Source organism: Procambarus clarkii, chromosome 48 (assembly GCF_040958095.1).
Source record: "Procambarus clarkii isolate CNS0578487 chromosome 48, FALCON_Pclarkii_2.0, whole genome shotgun sequence".
Classification (NCBI taxonomy): domain Eukaryota; kingdom Metazoa; phylum Arthropoda; class Malacostraca; order Decapoda; family Cambaridae; genus Procambarus; species Procambarus clarkii.
The window spans coordinates 11,612,666-11,637,673 of record NC_091197.1 but is presented as its reverse complement, the minus strand read 5'-3'; the positions used below and the strand labels follow the sequence as shown (position 1 = coordinate 11,637,673).

General features: G+C 42.6%; 1 protein-coding gene across 1 annotated transcript; it reads right to left on the bottom strand.

Moving 5' to 3' along the window:
* Positions 1-20,977: 20,977 nt before the first annotated feature.
* On the bottom strand, positions 20,978-25,008 carry LOC123764908 (perlucin; the record flags this gene model as incomplete). Its single annotated transcript, XM_069302611.1, is given in 4 exon segments — positions 20,978-23,075; positions 23,819-23,932; positions 24,131-24,236; positions 24,838-25,008. Coding segments are annotated over 4 exon segments (419 nt in total), but the record flags the coding sequence as incomplete, so codon positions are not given.

Below are 25,008 nucleotides of genomic sequence, written 5' to 3'. Positions count from 1 at the left end.
CACATGTGACCTACACACTACACATGTGGCCTACACACGACACATGTGTCCTTTATGAAGCGAGTGATACCATCCTGATGCAAACACAGCCCTTCCTCCTGGTATAATAGTATGTATATCAACTATTGATAGTACGTACTATATTATATACGTATATCATACGAATATCAAATAGTACGTATATATATTTTTGTACGTACGGGCCGAACGTACAAAAATGGACTGTTGCAGCCCATAATGGTCGCATTTTACACTACTAATGTTGTAGAGGGTACGAAAAATAAGCAAAAAATCGAACTTAAACATTCTTAAGCCTATATAGTGACCTACATGAAACCTAAAATAGCGTATTAAGCCTATAGGATTGCAGGCGATGAGTCACAATAACGTGGCTGAAGTATGTTGACCAGACCACACACTAGAAATTGAAGGGACGACGACGTTTCGGTCCGTCCTGGACCATTCTCAAGTCGATTGTGTCAATTATAAATCTTTGGCGAAACTGGCCGTACACTGAATGACAGACTTAAAGAACACAAGAGACAGTGTTATGTCTGCAGACACTAACAATGCTCTCTTCTGCCATGTGAGGGATTCTAATCATCCCATTGATTGGTCTTCCTCCAAAATAATCTTTCCTGCCTCTACTCTACACAGACGCCGTCTTGTAGAATCGGCTCTTATTAACAATGTACCCAACATGAACTTGAGTCCTGGCTTTGTTGCTGTGGACTCTTCCCTTTCACAGTATATACTCAAATGCTCTAATCTTTCTAACAAACGTGACTTAACATAAGCTTTCCCCCTTCCATTTCTTTCTTTTTCTCTTTCCCTTTCTTTCTCTCTTCTCCCTTTTTCTGTTCATTGTCTTCTACGCTCCCTTGCTATCCTCTTCTTTTTCCTATTACTATCTCCTTCGGTGGTTAATAGGAGCTGTCTCGTATGGGCCAATAGGCCTGCTGCAGTTCTCATTACTACTATCCTCTACACCTGACTTTCCTCCTCAGCTCTCTCTTGCCTATTTAATGCCTATCCCTACCTGTCCTCATCACAATCGACTTGAGAATGGTCCAGGACGGACCGAAACGTCGTCGTCCCTTCAATTTCTAGTGTATGGTCTGGTCAAACACTATAGGATTGCTTGGACAGGTTAGGTTGAGGTCTTGAGTTACTTATTTGGGGGCAACAGTTCATTTTTGTACGTTCGACCCAATAGTTGCTATACGTACTATCATACCAGGAGGCTGGGCCGTGTTTAGGGTGGTACCACTCGCTTCATAAAGGATACATGTGTCGTCTGTAAGGCCACATGTGTCGTCTGTAGGCCACATATGTCGTCAATAAGGCCTTATATGTCGGCGATTATGCAGCCCGTCCACCTAACGTTTCCCAACGCCAAGAAACTGTAGTTCTGAAGTGCCCCCTCTCCCAACCTCGCAGAGGACCCAAAACAGAAAACGGGACAGTACGTCAATTTTGCAATTATGATGCGCTGTATATAATTGCTTATATATATTTTATATATTTACATATTTCCTGTTTGGTGTTGGACTTAATGCCTAGCATCCACGATATGACAATTAACGACCTATTATCTGATCATGCAGCAAGTAATACTTAATTTTAAGTCCTGAGCATTGTACAGGACTAAAGCAAAGACAGTGTGTATATACACCGCTAAGCGGAACACACCTCCTCGTGTATGAATACATTAAGTTTGTAATGATCTGAATGTATTTAAATTACATTAGGATCAATTTCCATGCAAATTACTTAATTATAAATCTTGCCGTTCCTGGTGTACACAAAACTGTTTTTTTGTTGCATATCTCTTACCATTTAGGCAAATTGGTTCTCGTTCACTAGGTATGGACATGCGGTTCTGGCTGTTCTCCATCCACCCGTATTCCTCAACATTTGTTCTTTATACACCCGTCCTTCTCGTTGTTGTTATAGATTCAGCTACTGGGAACAAAAGTTGCAAGTAGCACGGGCTAAGGTGAGCCCGTAGTGGACTTACCTGGCACAGGAGCGGGGCTGTAACCTGTCGTCCTCCTGAACATGTGTTCTTTATATACCTGTCCTCAGCAGCCGTCGCTGGCCATCATGTAATTGTTTATCTTGTCCTCAGCTGTAGCATATTCTCCCTCTCAGTGTGTCCTCTTAATTCTCCTTTCGGTGTGTGTGTGTCCTCTTCTCCTTTCTTCTTTCTCTTCATCCACCAAACTCCACTCTCTCCCCTATTTTTTTGTTATCTAATTTATACTCTCTCTACTTCTCCCGGCGACCGCTGCTTCCATTAATCTAGAGAGAATTTCCTTTCATCGTATTTTTCCTCAATACCAGCTATCGCTGTCTGCTTGAGAATTCCTTACGGCCTTCTTAACCTTTTTTTTTGCTTGCATCTTATATTTTTTATCTAGCATTTTTAATTATTGTACTTTTTTTTGTAAGAGGGACATTTGCATCTTCGATTTTATTTTTTCCCCTATTTTATTAAATCAGTTGCATGGTGTTATTGTCCACTTAAAATAGTCATTTTAGACCAGGAGTCAGACTTGGAAATATAATGGTGTGATTGTGTGCCTTCAAACTGTAATATATATATATATATATATATATATATATATAATATATATATATATATATATATATATATATATATATAATGTGTGTGTGTACCCCTTATATATATATATATAATATATATATATATATATATATATATATATATACTATATATATATATATATATATATATATATATATATTATTTCAGCATCGGGTTAGTTTATGAAAACTGGAATTAAATGCGTCACAATAATGCATACATATGTATTATCAACAGCCATCACCAGTGCATAATTAATCCTACTGGACATAATGTGTGGTGTTTACATTACCATTGATTACCTGGGGAAAGTTGTGCTCCCACTTCCTAAAGTGTCAAGCGATTACAATATGCCTCCCCCCCCAGGCAATCCTTTCTGTATGCCTACATGCTACAAGTCCCTTAGGGAACCCCCTTCCATTACTGAAGCACGTTACATGGCCTCAGGGACCCCCTTCCATTACTCCATCACACTAATCAAGCCGGTACAGGTTTTGGACCTGACTGGTTGCATGGGGTAAGGAGGGGCAGGGAGAGGTCAGGGTCTAGCAGACTATAATGACACATTTAGGAAAGCCTCTTGGGTGTACAAGTCTCCTTACTTACTCCTTACCCTCTGGTGGTAAGGTCAGGGGGTTATATACACTCCCAGGTCCTTCCCGTTTGCATTTTCACCTAATTCATGCTTTTAAATGCCTTTTTTCTAAGTTCACATTATCTTGAATTTATTTGGGGATGAAGTCTGCCATTTCTCCGGCGTGCAATGTGTTCGCCAGGCTTCCGGGCAGTTTGAGCAACGAACATTATGACTTTCTCACACGATGCAACATTACTATAGTCCCATAGAGGTGGGACTTCAATGAGGATTGAAGACAAAAGGGCAGTAAGGAGAAGATGGAATTAGAAAGGGTAATTGAAGAGGCCAACAATATCCAGAGATTTATACGTGGATACAGCAAGATAAAAGGGTCTGGAGCCATTTCAATGGATGATTGACAGTTGTAAAGGCGGGGCCCAGGAAACGAAGCTTTTTCTCATAAACTTTCAGCAATAAGAACGGTCTGATAAGAGCGCGCGCACACACACACACACACACACACACACACACACCACACACACACACACACACACACACACACACACACACACAGGAGTTGATATCCCACCAAACCTGTCTCCTGAATCCCACATCAAAAGAATAACATCAGCGTCGTATGCGAGGCTGCCTAACATCAGAACTGCCTTTAGGAACCTGTGTAAGGAGTCCTTCATAATCTTATATACCACATATGTAAGACCAATCCTAGAGTATGCAGCCCCAGCATAGAGCCCGTACCTTGTCAAGCACAAGGCTAAGTTGGAAAAAGTACAGAGTTTTACCACTAGAGTAGTCCCAGAACTAAGAGGCATGATTTACGAGGAAAGGCTGCGTGAACTGCATCTCACGTCAGTGGAATACAGTAGAGCTCGGAGAGACATGATCACTACCTACAAAATTCTCAGAGGAATTGACATGGATAAAGATAAACTGTTTAACACGGGTCGTACGCGAACAAGGGGACACAAGTGGAGTATCAAAATGAGCCACAGGTACGTCAGAAAGGACTTTTTCAGTGTCAGATTAGTTAACAAATGGAATGCATTAAGCAGTGATGTGGTGGAGGCTGACTCCATACACAGTTCCAAATGTAGATATGATAGAACCCATTAGGCTCCAGAATCTGTACACCAGTTGATTGACTGTTGAGAGGCGGGACTAAAGTGTCAGAGCTCAACCCCTGCAAGCACAACTAGATGAGTACACACACAGAATAACCTTATAAATCTCACGGAGAAAAACAGGCCCCGAATCACATTACCTGAACACAGTAGAGAAGTTAACAACTAATCCCACGCCAGAAACAATCCCTTGGCAGAAATAACTCCAGCTAATTCAACCCTCCCACCCCAACCAACCTCTTCTCCTCCTCCTCCTCTCGTCTACAAACCTGAGTCGCGGGAACCAAGGCTAGATAAGCTCCCTAGAATGCCTCGATCAGGGAGAGAAATAAATGTAAAGGAGATAAGCTTTACGAAGATGAACTCTTCTGGATATGTGACATTCCAGGAAATATCTAAAGCGACCTTAAGAAAAGGGTTTCTTGGGCCCCCATGAGGAAAAAAGGGGAAGAGAGAGGACCTTCCTGGCGGAGATGCGACGCGGATAACTGGGAAAAAAAAGGCACCCCGGACATTTTTTTTTTCCAAGGAAGGCAGTCAGGAAAATAAGATAAACGTGGAGGAACTCATATACCTCTCACAAGGGCTCCGAGGAACTCATACCTCTTACAAAAAATAAGAGAATACGCCGTTATCGTATGTTAGAATAGGCTAGGGTAGGATAGGTTAGACTTGATTAGAATAGGTTATGATTAGTTGGAATAGGTTGGGCTAAGATAGGTTAGAATAGGGTTGGCTAGGATAAGTTGGACAGGGTTTGAATACGTTATGACAGGTTGCAGTAGGCTATGATAGGCTAGATAAGGGTAATAGGTAAGACTAGGTTTGAATGGGTTATGATAGGTTGGAAGGGTTAAGCTGGGATAGGTTTGACTAGGTTAGAGCAGGTTAAAATAGATTTAAATAGGTTACACTAAGTAACAGTAAGTTAGGTTTAGTGAAGATAAGCTGGAGATTATGAACAAATATAAACTAACTTGTAAAATAACTTTTTAGTTAATCATATGCACCATCAATATAAATATTTCAGTGAGAATCCACAAGATCTTCTCTGAAAGCTCTTTGTTTTCTTCTTCGAGGATGTGGGTCTCTGCAATTGCACCAGAGGTGGTACCCCTATATTTATACCATGTTATTGTACAAAGTTATAATTTCCATACATGTTGACCAGACCACACACTAGAAGTTGAAGGGACGACGACGTTTCGGTCCGTCCTGGACCATTCTCAAGTCGATTGTGATGAGGAGGTAAGGACAGGCAATAAACAGACAATAAATAAATTTGCATACATGTAATCTTTCAACTGGTGTGTGTTAGTAGTTCTCGCACAAATAAGTCACTAATAATGAGATATAATTAATCATTTCCCCAACTCGTAGTGGAAATCAAACACGGGAATGGCGTCTTTATTTCAAGGAAATTCAGAGGGCATTATATGCAGAGGCCGAAGGGTACTGTATCGTGAAGCTACAGGTCAGCCAGCTTGTAAGAGGCTCAGTTGACAAGGGGAATTTGAGGTTCTGCCTTTATAGGGCAGGTTCTGCTCTATAAAGACTTTTTTTTCGAAAGATGTTATAATACTGATGAAGTGGTTCACTACTGTCTATGTCCATGGAGTCAACTCTGACTACTTAGGTTCGAGTCTACTTCGGCTTTTATATATATATATATATATATATATATATATATATATATATATATATATATATATATATATATATATATATATATATATATATATATGTCGTACCTAGTAGCCAGAACGCACTTCTCAGCCTACTATTCAAGGCCCGATTTGCCTAATAAGCCAAGTTTTCATGAATTAATTGTTTTTCGGCAACCTAACCTACCTAACCTAACCTAACCTAACTTTTACCGCTACCTAACCTAACCTAACCTATAAAGATAGGTTAGGTTAGGTAGGGTTGGTTAGGTTCGGTCATATATCTACGTTAATTTTAACTCTAATAAAAAAAATTGACCTCATACATAATGAAATGGGTAGCTTTATCATTTCATAAGAAAAAAATTAGAGAAAATATATTAATTCAGGAAAACTTGGCTTATTAGGCAAATCGGGCCTTGAATAGTAGCCTGAGAAGTGCGTTCTGGCTACTAGGTACGACATATATATATATATATATATATATATTATATATATATATATATATATATATATATATATATATAATATATAGTGGCGAGGGGAGGAGAGGAGGGCGATACACAGAGAGGAATAAGAGAGATTACACGGAAGAATGGTGAGGAAGAGAGAAGAGATGGAAGGATAGTGAAGGCTAGATAGATATCAAAGAGAAAGAAGAATGCAGCTAGATGGGATGACAAGAGACTGAAGAAGAAAGATAGAAGGGATGGAGATAGAAGAAATGAAAAGATAGTGAACAGTTGAAATAGATGGGATGGAAAGATAGTGAAGGATGGAGATTGAGCGGATAGACGGTGGAGAATAGAGCGGGATAGGAGACTGGTATCTGGCAAGTCTTTGTTAGTACTCTGAAAACATAACACAAAACTCTTGTCAAACTTCAGGAAAACAATTTCATTAGAAAGCTGTAATCGCTTTTATCTTTTCTGCGGCCCTGTTGCTCGGGCTCTTCTACACTACATGAGTAGAGGAGACCCTCCTCTTCTCATGAGTCTACTCACAGGAGACTTCTATAGATACGGAAGAGGAGACCCCTGTAGCTACAGGTGATGAGTAAGAGACCCCTGTAGCTACAGGGGTCTCTTACTCATCACCTGTAGCTACAGGTGACGAGGAAGAGACCCCTGTAGCTACAGGTGACGAGGGAGAGACCCCTGTAGCTACAGGTGACGAGGGAGAAACCCCTGTAGCTACAGGTGACGAGGGAGAGACCCCTGTAGCTACAGGTGACGAGGGAGAGACCCCTGTAGCTACAGGTGACGAGGGAGAGACCCCTGTAGCTACAGGTGACGAGGAAGTGACCCCTGTAGCTACAGGTGACGAGGAAGAGACCCCTGTAGCTACAGGTGACGAGGAAGAGACCCCTGTAGCTACAGGTGACGAGGGAGAGACCCCTGTAGCTACAGGTGACGAGGGAGAGACCCCTGTAGCTACAGGTGACGAGGGAGAGACCCCTGTAGCTACAGGTGACGAGGGAGAGACCCCTGTAGCTACAGGCGACGAGGGAGAGACCCCTGTAGCTACAGGTGACGAGGGAGAGACCCCTGTAGCTACAGGCGACGAGGAAGAGACCCCTGTAGCTACAGGTGATGAGGGAGAGACCCCTGTAGCTACATAACAATCCCTGGGATCAGAAAAAGACATGTAGTAAACAAGAACTTGTCTCAACCCGTCCGTTTTATGGATTCATCATGTCTGTTGTCGGCTCATCCATCTCACTCACCCCCATAACTCACCATCAAGCCCCCCCCCCCCAACCACCCCCAGAGTTTTCTCATGCCCTGTGGAATTCAGTATACATTTATTGCTCGTTCCCTCTTCCCCTATATTCGTTTTAGAATTCGACCAACCTGAAGAGAGCATCGAAGTCTTTTTGTGTTTTGTGCGAATTAGTGAGTGAGACTGGCTGAGATACTCTGAGACTGGCTGAGTTACTCTGAGACTGGTTGAGATACTCTGAGACTGGCTGAGTTACTCTGAGACTGGCTGAGATACTCTGAGACTGGCTGAGTTACTCTGAGACTGGCTGAGATACTCTGAGACTGGCTGAGATACTCTGAGACTGGCTGAGTTACTCTGAGACTGGCTGAGATACTCTGAGACTGGCTGAGATACTCTGAGACTGGCTGAGATACTCTGAGACTGGCTGAGTTACTCTGAGACTGGCTGAGATACTCTGAGACTGGCTGAGATACTCTGAGACTGGCTGAGTTACTCTGAGACTGGCTGAGATACTCTGAGACTGGCTGAGATACTCTGAGACTGGCTGAGTTACTCTGAGACTGGCTGAGTTACTGAGTTACTCTGAGACTGGCTGAGTTACTGAGTTACTCTGAGACTGGCTGAGTTACTGAGTTACTCTGAGACTGGCTGAGTTACTGAGTTACTCTGAGACTGACGTGGATCCCATTCTGGAGTTGCCACCAAACTTATGAATCCGCATCTTATTTGTTCTAGTTTGTCCGGATCAGTTCCTCTCTGTATTTTACCCCCCAAAAATCTCATATCAGTCCACTTCAGCCGTAACGATAATTTTGGACCTTAAGCGATTTTCCGCCGGTCGCCTTGTATGATTGAGACGAGGCCGTCGAGAGAGACCAAACTGGCGGTGAAGAGCCTCGGACTTTCGACTCTGCGGCCGCTTCTTCACCCTCCGACATTTGAAAGTAAAGGGAAGATTTGTTACTTCCATGGCCCTGACGCCTCTCTTTTGCGTGCTCCCTGTAGGCAGCCAGGCTCTCCCAAAACAATCAACTCAACTTGTGCATTACATCAATTGTTGGGTGGTGGTGGAGTGACCAGGTTGTTGTGACGCGAGGTGGACCCCTGTCCTTGATCTGCATACACTTATCACCACGATTGTATAATCTCTTCATATACAGCACACCCGGATACAAGACACACACACACTGCATGTATCCTCGGGATTTAATTAATGGCGCCATAAAATGTCGAACTTACACTAAAAACAACTTCTGTCCTCTAATGGTATGCTCGTTTGTTGAATGGCGTGAGAGAGAGAGAGAGAGAGAGACAGACAGAGAAAGAATAATAAAGAGTTAGTTAAAGGCCTTTTAAAACACATGCCCTTTAAAAAAAGGGAAACACACATGGCCTTTAGAATTCAATAACTCAACGAGCAACGTGACATAATAAACCAATTGCTAACGATTCAGAACATTGCTTACCAGACACCAGAACGAGAACCCATACTTGAAGACGAGCTAAGAGTGGAGACTCTGAGACTGAGACATTGACCACAAAACTTAAGAAAGCCAAAACAGTCGAGACACGCTGACATAGACACTTAACAATATAAATTATATACAATTTTGTAGTCATTCGTGATAAACACTTGTGAGTACGTTAATAATACGCCATAATGTAATACACAACTTGTGAATACATTAAAGAACGCTACAGTAACATTGTAATATATATATCGTCACTGTAATACTCATAAATACCAAAATACAGCCTCAACAATACAGGAGCATACAGGCCAACAATACCATCGATTGTAAATGATATTCTGAGGCTTGTAACTCGAATACCTATCGTGGGGGAGGTCATTACTCTGACCTTCGTGTGGGTAAAGGGGGGGGGGGGGTTATGGACGTAGTGTGAAACGTTGTGGCTTTGGTCCCTCGCCTCTCTGTCTCACCTATCTCTCTGTCTCACCTGTCTGTGTCTCACCTACCTGTGTCTCTCCATATATCTTCCTTTATACTGTGTTCACCAATAATGTATTTGAAACTCTCCGAAGGTTTACCCTGCTTGTTGTGGTTGGCGTCCCGTCTGTGGCATATCTGATGCTTTAACCAGGGAATATGGCCGTTACATGTCCCACAGATGAAGTGGACCGCTTTACGGAGTTCTCGGTACAGGAAGTGGTCGCTTTACGGAGTTCTCGGTACAGGAAGTGGTCGCTTTACGGAGTTCTCGGTACAGAAAGTGGTCGCTTTAAGAAGTGTTGGGTACAGGGAAGTGTAAACTTTTAGAAAGTTTTGGGTACAGGAAATGAAAGTAATTTACTCCAATCGCCGAAGTGTCTCTTCTTGACACGTTCGTGAAGTTTCCTATGAATGGTTGTCTGCTGTCTTTATAGAGTGACGTGGGTGTCTGCTGTCCTTAGTGACGTGGATGTCTGCTGTCCTTAGAGGGACGTGGGTGTCTGCTGTCTTTATAGAGTGACGTGGGTGTCTGCTGTCCTTAGAGGGACGTGGGTGTCTGCTGTCCTTAGAGTGACGCGAGTGTCTGCTGTCTTTATAGAGTGACGTGGGTGTCTGCTGTCTTTATAGAGTGACGTGGGTGTCTGCTGTCTTTATAGAGTGACGCGAGTGTCTGCTGTCTTTATAGAGTGACGTGGGTGTCTGCTGTCTTTATAGAGTGACGTGGGTGTCTGCTGTCTTTATAGAGTGACGCGAGTGTCTGCTGTCTTTAGAGTGACGTGGATGTCTGCTGTCTTTAGAGGACATGGGTGTCTGCTGTAATTAGAGTGACGCGAGTGTCTGCTGTCTCTATAGAGCCCTGGGACACCAGTAACCTTCACTGATGCTACCCGGTTGCATGGGGTTCTCTGCAACTGCTCTAATGGATTATTTGCTCTCTCGTTTTGACAGACGGGCCTCTCCCACAGTCTCTAAATGTTGCCTTTCGAATCGCTGTTTCAATTTAGAGATATGAATTATTTCCCCCCCTCCCAGGCTTGAGTATTTATGCTTTACCTGTCACCTGTGTGTGTGTGTGTGTGTGTGTGTGGTGTGTGTGTGTGTGTGTGTGTGTGTGTGTGTGTGTGTGTGTCAAAGCAACACACGATATATTTCTCCATTTCATTAAACTTCGTAAAAAAAAACATAACCAAATTAATGAAGAAATCTTGCCTCATTAAACTAATGAAGTATCTCACGCTGGGTTATAATAACAATGAAATAACAGCTTTTTGTGTCTCGTGAATGTCCGCTGAAAATTGTCCTTACTGAGACCCAACATTTATGTATACATAAAGTCCACCATTTATGTATACATAAAGAGCACCATTTATGTATACATAAAGAGCACCAATTATGTATACATAAAGACCCCTCCATTTATGCAGACAGACCATCATTTATGTATACATAAATTCCACAATTTTTGTATACATAAAGACTACCGTTTATGTATACTCAAAGTCCACCATTCATATACAGTTAATATTCTCCACAATCACTGTAGCCAACATCACAATTAATAGATCGATCCTGCCCTAAAGCACCATAAAGCACAATTAAAACCTATCACTATCACTCAGCACCATCACCATCATTCAACACTATCACTATCCTAACTCCACATAGACAAGGACACAATTTTTCAGTGTTGCAGATGTGATGTGTTGCCAAGACCTTGCGATAAAACTATTTGATGAGAGGCAATATTGGCTCCTTAAGTATTCTTAGGTTTTAAGATGCATTTCATTCTTTCCAATAGAATACCCATTTGTCTTGGCTTCAGATATGCCTCGTCTGATATATATTCTCTCCTCGAACTTTATATTTCTTGCCAGACGAGCAGTTTGCCATCCCGGTAAGCTGATTGGTCGAATCAATCCTGGAGCTGTGAGCAGGCGATAGACTAACCTTCTATTGGAAGGCTGATGAAATATACGTGAACATTTTCTCAAGCATACACACACAGGCGAATACACAAATACTTACACACGCACACACACACACACTATCAAGTGTGGATATCTTGATGTTGAGTGAGGGAACGGCACCTCACGTCTCTGGAAGACAGAAGAACCCGGGGAGATATGATTACCACATACAAAATTCTCAGGGGAATTGACAGGGTAGACAAGGAAGGATTATTTAACACGGGTGGTACACGCACAAGGGGATACAGGTGGAAGCTGAGTACCCATATGAGCCACAGAGACATTAGAAAGAACTTTTTCAGTGTCAGAATAGTTAGTAAATGGAATGCATTAGGCAGTTATGTGGTGGAGGCTGACTCCATACACAGTTTCAAATGTAGATATGATAGAGCCCAGTAGGCTCAGGAATCTGTACATCAGTAGATTGACGGTTGAGAGGCGGGATCAAAGAGCCAAAGCTCAACCCTCGCAAGCACAACTAGGTAAGTATTTCTCATCATTTTTAGATTGCCAAAACGATTTTGGCACAGTACCTCACATGAGATTACCATACAAACTTAAAAGGCAGGCGGGAGTAAATGGAGAAAAGCTCTTGTCATGGGTAATGAATTACCTGACAGAGAGAGTCAGAGAGTCACAATCAGGGATGAGAAGATGGACAGGCGTAGGGTAACGAGCCTACTACCTTAAGGATCGTTGGTGGGACCCATACTATGTGTCATTTATGCAAATGACCTATCCGCAATAGTTGAGTCTTATTTGTCAATAATTGCAGACGATGCAAAATTAATGAGAAAAGTTTAGACAGATGAGAATTAGTAAGGTTCTCCAAGATGACTTAATCATCACTAGCATAAGTAAGGTGATGAAAATGGGACCAGGAGCCAGGAGACCAAAAAGCCAGTACACGGTGAAGGAAAATACCTCCCTATAACGACTACCTCCCTATAACGACTAGAGAAAGTGATCTGGGAGTGGACATAACACCAAACCTAACTCTAGAGGCTCATATAAATAGAATAACGTCAGCAGCGTACTCTACACTAGTGAAAGTCGGAACATCATTCAGGAACCTAAATAAGAAGACATTTACATAGCTAGGAAATGTATATGTTTATCTCTCAGAGTGTTCGGTAATATGTTTATTGTTTGTGATGTGTTTATATGTATGTATTAACACGATGTACTGAACGGGGTGAGAATAGCTTGAGCTACCTCATCCCTTTGTGTGTATTTTACCTCAATAAACTTATTTCAATTTCAATTTACATAGCTGTACACCACCTACGTTGAGACAGGTCTTAGAGCATGCCGCCCCATCGTGGAGCCCCCATCTCAAGAAAACACATAATGAACCTCGGAAAGATTCAGAAGTTTGCATCAAGATTTGTTACCGAATTGTGAGCGATGACGCTCGAAGAGGGACTGAAGGAACTAAACCTGTGATGCTAGAAAGAAGGAGAGAGAAGAGAGAGACATGTTAGAGATGTATACAATACTTTGGGAGATTGACAATGGATAAAGGCGAAATGTTCGCAGTGAACACCAGTAGAATATGAAGGGGATGGCTGGAAGCTTGAGACTGAGATGAAATGTCATAGAAATGTTAGAAAGATTGCTTTTAAGCGTGTCTCTGTCTCTGTCTGTGTGTGTGTGTCTCTCTCTCTCTCTCTCTCTCTCTCTCTCTCTCTCTCTCTCTCTCTCTCTCTCTCTCTCTCTCTCTCTCTCTCTCTCTCTCATTTTCATCCATTCACGTACAGGATTGGATCCCGTACTGCACTACAGAGGTTCCGTGGTTCAAAGAGAGGGAATCCTCCCTTATCCAAGCGACTCGGCGCCTGCTCCTATCGCTGCCCATTCATGTCCATTTTCCTGAAGCCCGTATCTCCAATTTCGATTTCTGATTTTACGTTCCCAATTTCAAATCCTGAATTTGGGTTTCACCATTTCCTATTCCTGTTTTTTTTTTGTACCATATATCTTCCAAGATTTCGATTTCTCAGTTTATATATTTTCCCCATTTTCGATTCCTGTGTTTATATTCCATATTTTTCGACCATAATTTGATTCAGTAAATTATTTCCCAATTTCGATTACACTGAATAAGAAATTTGTATTTTGTATGTAATTATGTAATCATTTTTTCGGGGAATTATTGAATAAATACAAATTAGATATAATATGAAGATGTGAATTATTAAACAGAAATGAAGCTTGCTTAAAATACTTTATTTGTATTATAAGTAAAAGATTAGACGCAGATCAGCTTACTTAAAATAGTATATTTGAGATTTTTAGCAAGAATTAACCTGATCACAATTCCATGGGATTTTTTTTTTAAGTATCGTTATTTTATATTTAAATAAATATTTGTATTTTAAAGGATGTTGTTACTTATATTTTGGTAAAATGTTTCACGTCTATTTTGAATTCACAATGATTTTGTTCAGTGTAGAGTGTGTAATGATGAACACTGAACACCGTGATGGTGATGAACATTGTAGATCATGCGAGTGATGAACACTGAACACCGTGATGGTGACGAACATGTAGATCATGCGAGGATGAACACTGAACACCGTGATGGTGATGAACATTGTAGATCATGCAGTGATGAACACTGAACACCGTGATGGTGACGAACATTGTAGATCATGCTAGTGATGACACTGAACACCGTGATGGTGACGAACATTGTAGATCATGCGAGTGATGAACACTGAACACCGTGATGGTGATGAACATTGTAGATCATGCTAGTGATGAACACTGAACACCGTGATGGTGATGAACATTGTAGATCATGCTAATGATGAACACTGAACACCGTGATGGTGATGAACATAGGGGCTCATCCCCCTACAAGATATACCTGGGTGATATATCAAGAACAAGTATGCTGACATGATCAAGTGATGAAAAACATGCGCCATGCCGCAAATTTCTTGGTGAGTGTCATGCTGTCGTGAGGGTGTTTCTTGATGAGTCCATTCATGTCTTGGTATCTTCGTGAGTGTCTTCTTGTCAGGGTGTCTTGATGAGTGTCTTCGCGTCATGCTGTCGTGGTGTGTTTCCTGGTGAGTTTTCGTGTCCTTGGTAGACACCAACCCGCCAAACACACACCGAAACTACAACGTTGGTACAACGTTCGAACAAGTTTAACACCACCTAACCAGTTATAACAACCAATATGGCAAGTTGTAACGACCTTCTAATACGTCATAAACACGTTAAGCCAAGATGTAGCAACTTTATTACAAGTTGTAACAAGCGGAAAATAGACAGTTTCGGTTTGTGTTTCCAGGGAAGATGCTCTAAAAGTCCCGGAGAGCTGATGGCAAGGTCCTCCTCCTGCTTCTCTCATCTCCTGAACAAATGTTAACGCGACGGAGCTTAAGCTGTGTGGTCGGGAGTTTCGTGCGCTCCGCCTGTTATCAGTTGAGTGTCTGTTATCTCACGCTTCTCAAACATGCGTTGTGCCTTCATCTCCAGACACGGGGCACCGCCACACCACTTAATTATCATAATGGTCTTCCTTCTTAACAAGATCTGCGGTTCCTGCGGCAGGTCTTGTATACAGGCACACACACACCCGCGCAGGCAAAGCATGCACATAACGGCCACTATGGCAATAGGAGGCCCTAGCATCATGTAGTAGTATTAATATATGACACCCAATATGGGGGGTAGAAATAGCCTAAGCTACTCTATCCCTTTGAGATGTATTTTTTCTTGTCTCAAAAACATACTTGAACTTTAACTTGAACACCCAATATGACAGACGACAGCGTCTGTCGCCTGCAGGAAGGGCTCCAAGCTGTTAATCATGGGCGACCTCAACTGTAGAGAGAGATCGACTGGGAGAACACAGAGCCAAGTGAAGGTTACATGGAGAGCTAAAGTATTGGACGTGACAACGAGATACTTTCCAAGTCAACATGTCATCGGAGCAACGAGAATGAGAGGATCCAACTAGACTTGACCTGATATTCTCTCTGAATAAATTAGACACAGGGAAAGTCAAACTAGAACCCCCCCCCCCCATCCCATGGGAATGAGCGACCACACTGTACTAACATATAGTATCTGGTGGAAGATGGACAACTCTACTCAAGGAAGGGGGGGCCAGAAAGCAAAGAGTTATCATACCGAAGGGGATGATAACGAGAAGATGAAAAAATTCTAATAAAGATATCAGGGAAACAGAAGTGAGAGAAAAGAGTGTACGAGATATGATGGACTACATCAGCGAGAAGTGTCATGAGAGAGAGCAGAAGGCGATAGCAGCAGGCCTGGAAGGAGTATCTCAGTGTAAGAACAGAAGCTGAAAAACAGTATGAATTAATATAGCAAATAAAGCCAAGACTTTACCAAAACGGCTCCTCAGCCACATCAGCAGGAAACCAAAAGTGAAGTAACAGGGTAATGAAGCTGATAAAAAGCTGCCAATAACACTGAGAATGACAAGGAGGTGTGGTGTGTGAAGAGCTCGACAAGAGATTCCAGGTGGTCTTCACAGTAGAGCAAGGAGAAGTGCCTGACCTGAGAGAGTTGACAGTAATCCAGGCAGTTTTGAAAGTATTTGAAATTTCCAGAGATGAAGTTAGGGCATCTGGTGGAACTGGACACGGAAAGGGCCGTTAGACTTGCCAGAATCTCACCATGGATACTAAAACAGGGAGCAGAAGAAATATGCCTGCCACTATATGATGCGCAATAGGTCAATAAAACAGGAAACCTACCAGAAAGTTGGAAGTCAGCTGCCAATATCCTTCTCAATGCTTGTTGAAACAGAGGGAGATAATAAGAGATTACAAGATTACTTGGACAGAATGAAGGAATGGTCCAATAAATGACTATTACAGTTAAACTTAACAACATCGTTTAGAAACTTAAATCAGAATTCCTTCAAGGAATTCTGATTTAAGTTAAATGTTTTCATTTAACATCCTTTGTTAAATACTAGAACATGCCTGGAATCTGCGCCTTGAGAAGCATTAAACCAAAACTGAAAACGCCAACAGGTTTGCAACAAGATTAGTGCACGAGCTAAGAAGGGTTAGCTATAAGGATAGGTTGAGGGACCTTTGCAATCTCAAGATAGGGCCAGATTCACGAAAGCACTTGCGCAAGCACTTACGAACGTGTACATCTTTCCTCAATCTTTGACGGCTTTGGTTACATTTATTAAACAGTTTACAAGCATGAAAACTTGCCAATCAACTGTTGTTATTGTTATAAACAGCCTCCTGGTGCTTCGGAGCTCATTAACTGTTTAATAATTGGAAACAAAGCCGCCAAAGATTGAGAAAAGATGGACAGGTTCGTAAGTGGTTTCGTGAATCTGGCCCCAGTACATTAGACAACCGACGGTTAGAAAGGCGTGGTCCAAGAGCTAACAGCTATCGGTCCTACATGCACAAATGGTAAATATAAATAGTAAATGCGCACAGTAACTTGTTCGAGAACTCTGGAGACGAAAAGGAGCGCTTAGAACTTATTACAAACAATTGTATTGGCGGCCGGCGGTGATATTCTTGCTTCATATTTCAAGTCCACTCAGACACTGCCTGGCACAACCCCTGTACAGGTGTACAGGCACGTGTACACTCTGGCACAGGTGTACAGGCACGTGTACACTCTGGCACAGGTGTACAGGCACGTGTACGCTCTGGCACAGGTGTACAGGCACGTGTACAGGTGTACAGGCACCTGTCTCACAAGATCAACTTTCAATTGAAACACCCTCACCCTTAAAAAAATTATAATTACTCCATATAAATTTTACTATTAAAAATAAATACCAATATATCATCCATTAACAAAAAATATTTAATCACTGTTTTGCACGGAAAAACAAATATATTAATTTGACCAGAACACACACACACACCAAAAATATTCCCATGATCAAAAGCACCTTTCACAGGCTTCTGAAAGGTGTCAAAAGGGCCCCTCCTCCCCGATCAATTCCTAAGCATTTTATCGACATTGTTCTTGAACGCAATTTCGTATTTCAGAATCATGTTACAAAGACCTAAGTTAATGAGACTTTTACCCCGACTTACAGATGAGCTTTATAGAACTTACGGGTTTCTTTGAGAACAAAGACTGGCCCGATACATTTTGAGACGCTTGTATGTGTGTATGTGTGAAAGAGAAGCCGTCTTGACGGCATTCTTGACATCAGCCTCTGAGCCGCTCTAAAATGGCAATGTCAAAGAAACCCCTCAGTGCGTTGTCAGCGTCAATATCTATCTATATGTAAATGCTCCAGAGGTGCGTGGGTGGTGTGGGTGACACAGGCAGTGATAAACAATGGGAACAATGGGGGGATTGGCGGCCACACTCTCACCCATCATTCAGAGGCGTGAGGTGGTGGTGGGCGTGGGCGTGGTGGTGGGCGTGGTGTGGTGGTGGTGGTGGGCGTGAAGTTGGGGTTCATTCAGACACGTCTGATGGTGGTGGGCGTAAGGTGGTCGTGGGCGTGAGGTGGTGGTCGTGGGCGAGGTATTCTGATGCGGCAGATATGGAAGAGGTATAGTGATTTTAGAACAGAGGTTCTAATTGTGGTAGAGGTATGGTAGGTAATGGAGGGGCGGATGGGGGTGGTTGTTGTGGGTAGGGGTCGAATGGTAGTAGGTTTTATTGTCAGAGATTGTGATTGCTTGTTGTAGGAGAGCTGTGTGGCTTGTGGGAATGGAATTGTGGTTGCTGGAGATGGGCAGGGATTGTTTAGGAGGTGTGTGGTTGTTGATTGAGAATTGGGGGAGAGTGGAGGTGGTGTAGTAGAGAAGTGGAAGTTGTTAAAGAGTAGAGGGAGTTGTGGAGTTGTGGAAGACAAGAGATATGGGAAGAGAAGTGACGATTCTGAGAGACAGGAGCGAGAGTAACTGACGTTTAACAAATAAACACGACAAACACAGCCCCCCCCCCCTTATAGTACACATTATCTCCAACAGCCGTTCTCAGTACCAACAGGCGGACTGATCACCCATCAAACCATACGGAATGCCAGTGCTAGGGGGGAGACACCTATTCTGAAGCCTCCCGACCGTCCAGATCGGAGGATATTGAAGTGCTCTTACGCGGTGCGGCCGACACGCAAATTTGATGTCGGGAATATGGTGATTGGACTGTCCTGTGTCGGGAGGTAACGTAACTGTGAATCATTCCTGCACGACTTGCAGGCAGCCTCCACCAAATTACAACTGAGGGCGTCCCGTTGTTGTTGTTGTTTAAGGTGTATTGCTCTGATTTATTCGATTGCGTACTCACCTAGTTGTGCTTGCAAGCTCTGTTGTTGTTGAGCTCTGCTCTTTCAACCCAACCACTTGAACTGGACGGTAGAGCCACGGTCTCGCTTTATGCTGGCCGGCGTTCAATTCCCGACCGTCCAAATGGTTGGGCACCATTTCTTCCCATCCCAAATCCTTATCCTGACCCCTTCCCAGTGCCACATAGTCGTAATGGCTTGGCGCTTTCTTCCTGATAGTCCCTTCCTTTCTTTCGGCCCGCCTCTCAACTGTCAATTAACCAACTATTACTACTAATGCCCCCTCCCACACACACACACACACACATACATACACACAGGAAGCAGCCTGTAACTGCTGTCTAATTCCCATGTACTATTTACTGCTGGGTAACAGAGGGCATCAGGGGGAAAGAAACTCTGCCCACTTTGTTTCTCGCCGGCGCCGGGAATTAAACCCGGTCTGCAGGATTACGTGTCTATATTAACATCTGGAAATACTAGGGTAAATAGTGGCCCTGAGGTTAATTTACTTTAACATTTTGGAGAATTGATGGAAATATGCAAGATAGAGGAGCCAGCCTCTTAAGTTGTGTGTGTTGGAGGCCAGCTGTTAACCTGACACAGAAAACGATGTATATATGATTGTATAACTGTTATTTTAAAAATAATGAATTTTGCGTAAGGCGAAAGCAGATATCTAAATGCGGGTTCTTTATGTTTTTAGCCTCAGTATTAAGTTTTTACAAAAATGTATTGTACGGAGGGAAAATGTATATTAAATGAATGTTAAGGACGCCTATTTAATTGTATTTTTTTGTTCTATAAATTTTCCGTTGCTATTGTATATAATTCGCTGATTTTTTTAATGTACCATGAGAATTCATCCCATCTTATTTAGGTAGTTTAATAGCGTAGCGACGAGGACCGTCTTTAATATATTAACGTAATGGCCAATTAGAAAGTAGAATTCAGTACTTGTGAAATTGGACAAACCGGAAAAGATTTCGTATTTGATGTTGCAAAGAAAACTTAACATAACCTAACCTTACTAGGCCTACGAATATTTAAGTTCGGTTTTTAACTTAATTTTTTTGGACGCTATAAAGGGAATAGTACCTAATTGTACTATCTAATTGTCCATTAGGTCTATGAATATTGGTGCACAGTGTTATAAAGAGTACTTTTACCAGTCTCTGTGGTGTAGTGGTAAGACACTCGCCTGGCGATCCGCGAGCGCTTTGTCATGGGTTCGTATCCTGGCCGGGGAGGATTTACTGGGCGCAAATCCTTAACTGTAGCCTCTGTTTAACTCAACAGTAAAATGTGTACTTGGTTGTAACAACGATTCTTCGCGGCGGGGATCGTATTCCAGGGACCTGCCCGAAACGCTACGCGTACTAGTGGCTCTACAAGAATGTAATTACTCTAGTATATATCTTAAAAAAAACAACTATCTAATCAAGAGGATGGGTTGCAAAATTCCTCTTGCGTCATCTTCAATCTTCAACCAAACCTAACTCACCATCATCAGGCGAGTTAGATTTTTTTTTTTAGGATTTCTCGATATCGATTATTTGATACACAGAAGTAGTTTGATATCGCCGTTCTGAAATAATGGGTGGAGGAAGGAATTATCAAGCGCCAAGCCATTATGGCTATATCGCACTTGGAAGGGGTCAGGATAAGGATCTGGGATGGGACGGGGGGAGAAAGGAATGGTGCCCAACCACTTATGGACGGTCGGGGGATTGAACGCCAACCTGCATGAAGCGAGACCGTCGCTCTACCGTCCAGCCCAAGTGCCACGGAGGTATGAGTTAATGTGTATAGAATCCTCACCCACATCCCATGGGGGCTAGAGTATAAAATCTTGACCACATCACGGACTTATTCAAATTCAAATTCAGGAGAAGTACATACATGTTTGATGAGTTACAAACATAATGTTGGATTTATAGAGCTAGTACATACAATACCTAAAGCCACTAATACGCATAGAGTTTCGGGCTAGAACTAGAGCACAGCTAGAGCACAGAATGTTGAACCACATCGTCTAATGGGATAACTTAATGAGTGCAAAATATAACTCATAAATCTTTATTAAGAGGAACATGCTCACATAAACTCATAAGAAAACTATAAGCATATGTTGAGCTTTGATGGCCAACACGTCCCTCAACATGACTATATACACATTTATGTGTAGTCATGTGCGAGGTGTGCTACACTACATGAGCATAATGTGGGCTCAAAGATATGTTTTAATGCTTATATAATGATAATTATTGAATATACTCTGGTTCAATTCATTCATGTTAACAGTCACGTAGGACCTGGGGGGTTCACATCATGTGATGTGCATGGTGTGTGGGGGTTCACATCATGTGATGTGCATGGTGTGGGGGGGTTCACATCATGTGATGTGCATGGTGTGGGGGTTCACATCATGTGATGTGCATGGTGTGGGGGTTCACATCATGTGATGTGCATGGTGTGTGGGGGTTCACATCATGTGATGTGCATGGTGTGGGTTTCACATCATGTGATGTGCATGGTGTGGGGGTTTCACATCATGTGATGTGCAGGGTGTGTGGGGGTTCACATCATGTGATGTGCATGGTGTGGGGGTTCACATCATATGATGTGCATGGTGTGGGGGTTCACATCATGTGATGTGCATGGTGTGGGGGTTTCACATCATGTGATGTGCAGGGTGTGTGGGGGTTCACATCATGTGATGTGCATGGTGTGGGGGTTCACGTCATGTGATGTGCATGGTGTGGGGGTTTCACATCATGTGATGTGCAGGGTGTGTGGGGGTTCACATCATGTGATGTGCATGGTGTGGGGTTCACATCATGTGATGTGCATGGTGTGGGGGCTCACATCATGTGATGTGCATGGTGTGGAGGTTTCACATTATGTGATGTGCATGGTGTGGGGGCTCACATCATGTGATGTGCTTGGTGTAGGGGTTCACATCATGTGATGTGCATGGTGTGGAGGTTTCACATTATGTGATGTGCATGGTGTGGGGGCTCACATCATGTGATGTGCATGGTGTAGGGGTTCACATCATGTGATGTGCATGGTGTGGAGGTTTCACATTATGTGATGTGCATGGTGGGGGGGTTCACATCATGTGATGTGCATGGTGTGGGGGCTCACATTATGTGATGTGCATGGTGTGGGGGCTCACATCATGTGATGTGCATGGTGTGGGGGTTCACATCATGTGATGTGCATGGTGTAGGGGTTCACATCATGTGATGTGCATGGTGTGGAGGTTCACATCATGTGATGTGCATGGTGGGGGGGTTCACATCATGTGATGTGCATGGTGTGGGGGCTCACATTATGTGATGTGCATGGTGTGGGGGCTCACATCATGTGATGTGCATGGTGTGGGGGTTCACATCATGTGATGTGCATGGTGTGAGGTTCACATCATGTGATGTGCATGGTGTGGGGGCTCACATCATGTGATGTGCATGGTGTGGGGGTTCACATCATGTGATGTGCATGGTGTGGGGGCTCACATCATGTGATGTGCATGGTGTGGGGGTTCACATTATGTGATGTGCATGGTGTGTGGGGGCTCACATTATGTGATGTGCATGGCGTATTTGTTCACATCCACTCCCATATATATCGTGATAGTTCATAACCTCCACAATGTGGTGATTGTGCCAATGCATGTGCAGCCACAGTGTCAAAGATTGTGCATGTTGCATGTGCAACTAGGGCTTTTAGGAGTGCTTGGGGTCGCGTTGCATGAGCAGTCAAGAGTACTCATGTGCAGTGTTCGGATGATGGCGTCGAGTTCCAAGTCAGAGCCAGCAGGATTCATCCAAGATTGAATGACGTGTCCTCTGACGAAACCTGTGCATCTCTCCTTAATCACGGCGACTTGGTTTATCTTTATTAAACCCCCTTATGAGTTCGGAACCCCTTACGAACTAGTTCGGAACTGCTATACGATGGTTTATCTATATCAATATTATTCATAGGGGTCGAGACCGCCTCGCAGCGTTTCCAAGCTCGTTAACCTTTCGATAAATGCAAACGAAGCCGCCATGATTAACGAAAAGATGCACGGGTTTCGTCAATGGACACTCAAGTCTCGATAAATTCTGGTACGTTGTCTCGTGTTAGTTCAGATCTGTGCGGCAGACGAATCTGTTGACAAAGAAAAATAAATGATCATTCGTGAATATTAATGACGTGTTATCCTGTTCCCATTAACCGTGTTATCTTGACCGTTAATCCCGTTATCCTGACCATAAATCATGTTATCATGACCATTAATCCCGTTATCATGACCATTAAGCATGTTATCTTAGCCATTAACCGTGTTATCTTGACCGTTAATCCCCGTTATCCTCACCATTAATCATGTAACCTTAACCATTAACCCGTGTTATCTTGATCATTAAGCATGTTATCCTGACCATTAGCCATGTTATCCTAATCATTAACCATGTAATCCCGACCATTAACCATGTTATGATGACCATTAACCACCTTATTCTTACCGTTAACAAGGTTATCCTGATATAAACCATGATATCCTGATCACAAATCGCGTTATCCTGACCATTACCCGTAATGGGAAAACATGGGATGGGTGGTTGAAGATATACAGTGTGGAAATAGAGTCGAATGTATGCCTCCTGAGGGCGTGTGTATGTTCCTGAGAGTGTGAGTATGTTCCTGAGAGTGTGAGTATGTTCCTGAGAGTGTGTATGTCTCCAAGGGCGTGTGTATGTCTCCAAGGGCGTGTGTATGTCTCCAAGGGCGTGTGTATGCCCTCGAGGACGAGGGTGGAGGCTTACTCTCTTGTTGTTGTTGTTTAAGACTTGCTACCTGGAACAAAAAGTTCCAAGTAGCACGGGCTATGGTGAGCCCGTAGTGTGGCTTACTCTCGCTCGTCGAAGCAATACTCGTCGCTCCACTGGTAGTCATTGTCGCGTCTGGCGGCTACGCAGTGCTCGTGGCGCCCTGATGCGTTCCTGTTCGGCTCACCGGTGGCGTAGCTGCGTATAAAAGAATATATATATATATATATATATATATATATATATATATATATATAATATATATATATATATATATATATATATATATATATATATATCATCCATCAAAACATCCAATGATATTTTCGCAGCGTAAACTATAGCTCAGAAAGTGAGAATGTGGTCACTAAGGACACTGAGAAGGTCGCCACTAACTTGGTGAAGGTAACAGGTTCCCGGTCTGCCCAAACGTAGCTCCCCGCCACTTCAAGATCATTGAGTCCGATCCACACCGACTCCACAGTAAGGGACACTAATATTCCTGTCAACGATTACAAAATAAACGATTAAATCAACCTATGCAGCTGTGTCAATAGTTAATTTTGATCATATGTGCATAGTATATAGGAATATATATATATACGGGACTATATGGCAAGTCCCACAAGAGAAAAAACTGGGAAATATGTTTGCGTGAGTGCTTAATGTGTGTTCTTTAAAGGTAATTAAAAAAATGGAACTTATAGCAATTTGGTAGAAGGTACAAAAATTTAAGACTCTTGGGCCCAGAAAGACCAGGTTTTGTATTATTAATTTTATATAGGACGTGAGGGGGTGGGGGGGGGGGGTGGTGGACACTAAAATTTAACATGTTTCGGCCTAGTATATAGCACATGAGTATATTCGGTCTAGTATATTGGTCATGAGAATGTGTTGAACAGCATTTCATCATATGTAATGAGTTATTTTCTGATATATCTACATTTAATATATCAAACATTTTGTGATCTGTCATAAATGTTCAATATATATTTATATATGTTGACATATGGCTTGTTATAAGACACAGTGAATATCCGTCATATATGGGTTGTAAGTAGACATAATTACCATGGCTTATAACAGATTCCACAGTAAATTACCTGTTAGAATGTTGCTTTCCATCTCCGTTTCAATATACGCCAAATGGCTGTTGAGCTGGACGCATCTTTCCCAGGCTTTCCACCACACCATCTTCTCCGAGCTGACTAACACGCAGATGGTCTCGTACTGTAGCCAGCTGCTCGGACAGCTGGAGTTACTACTCATTGCCA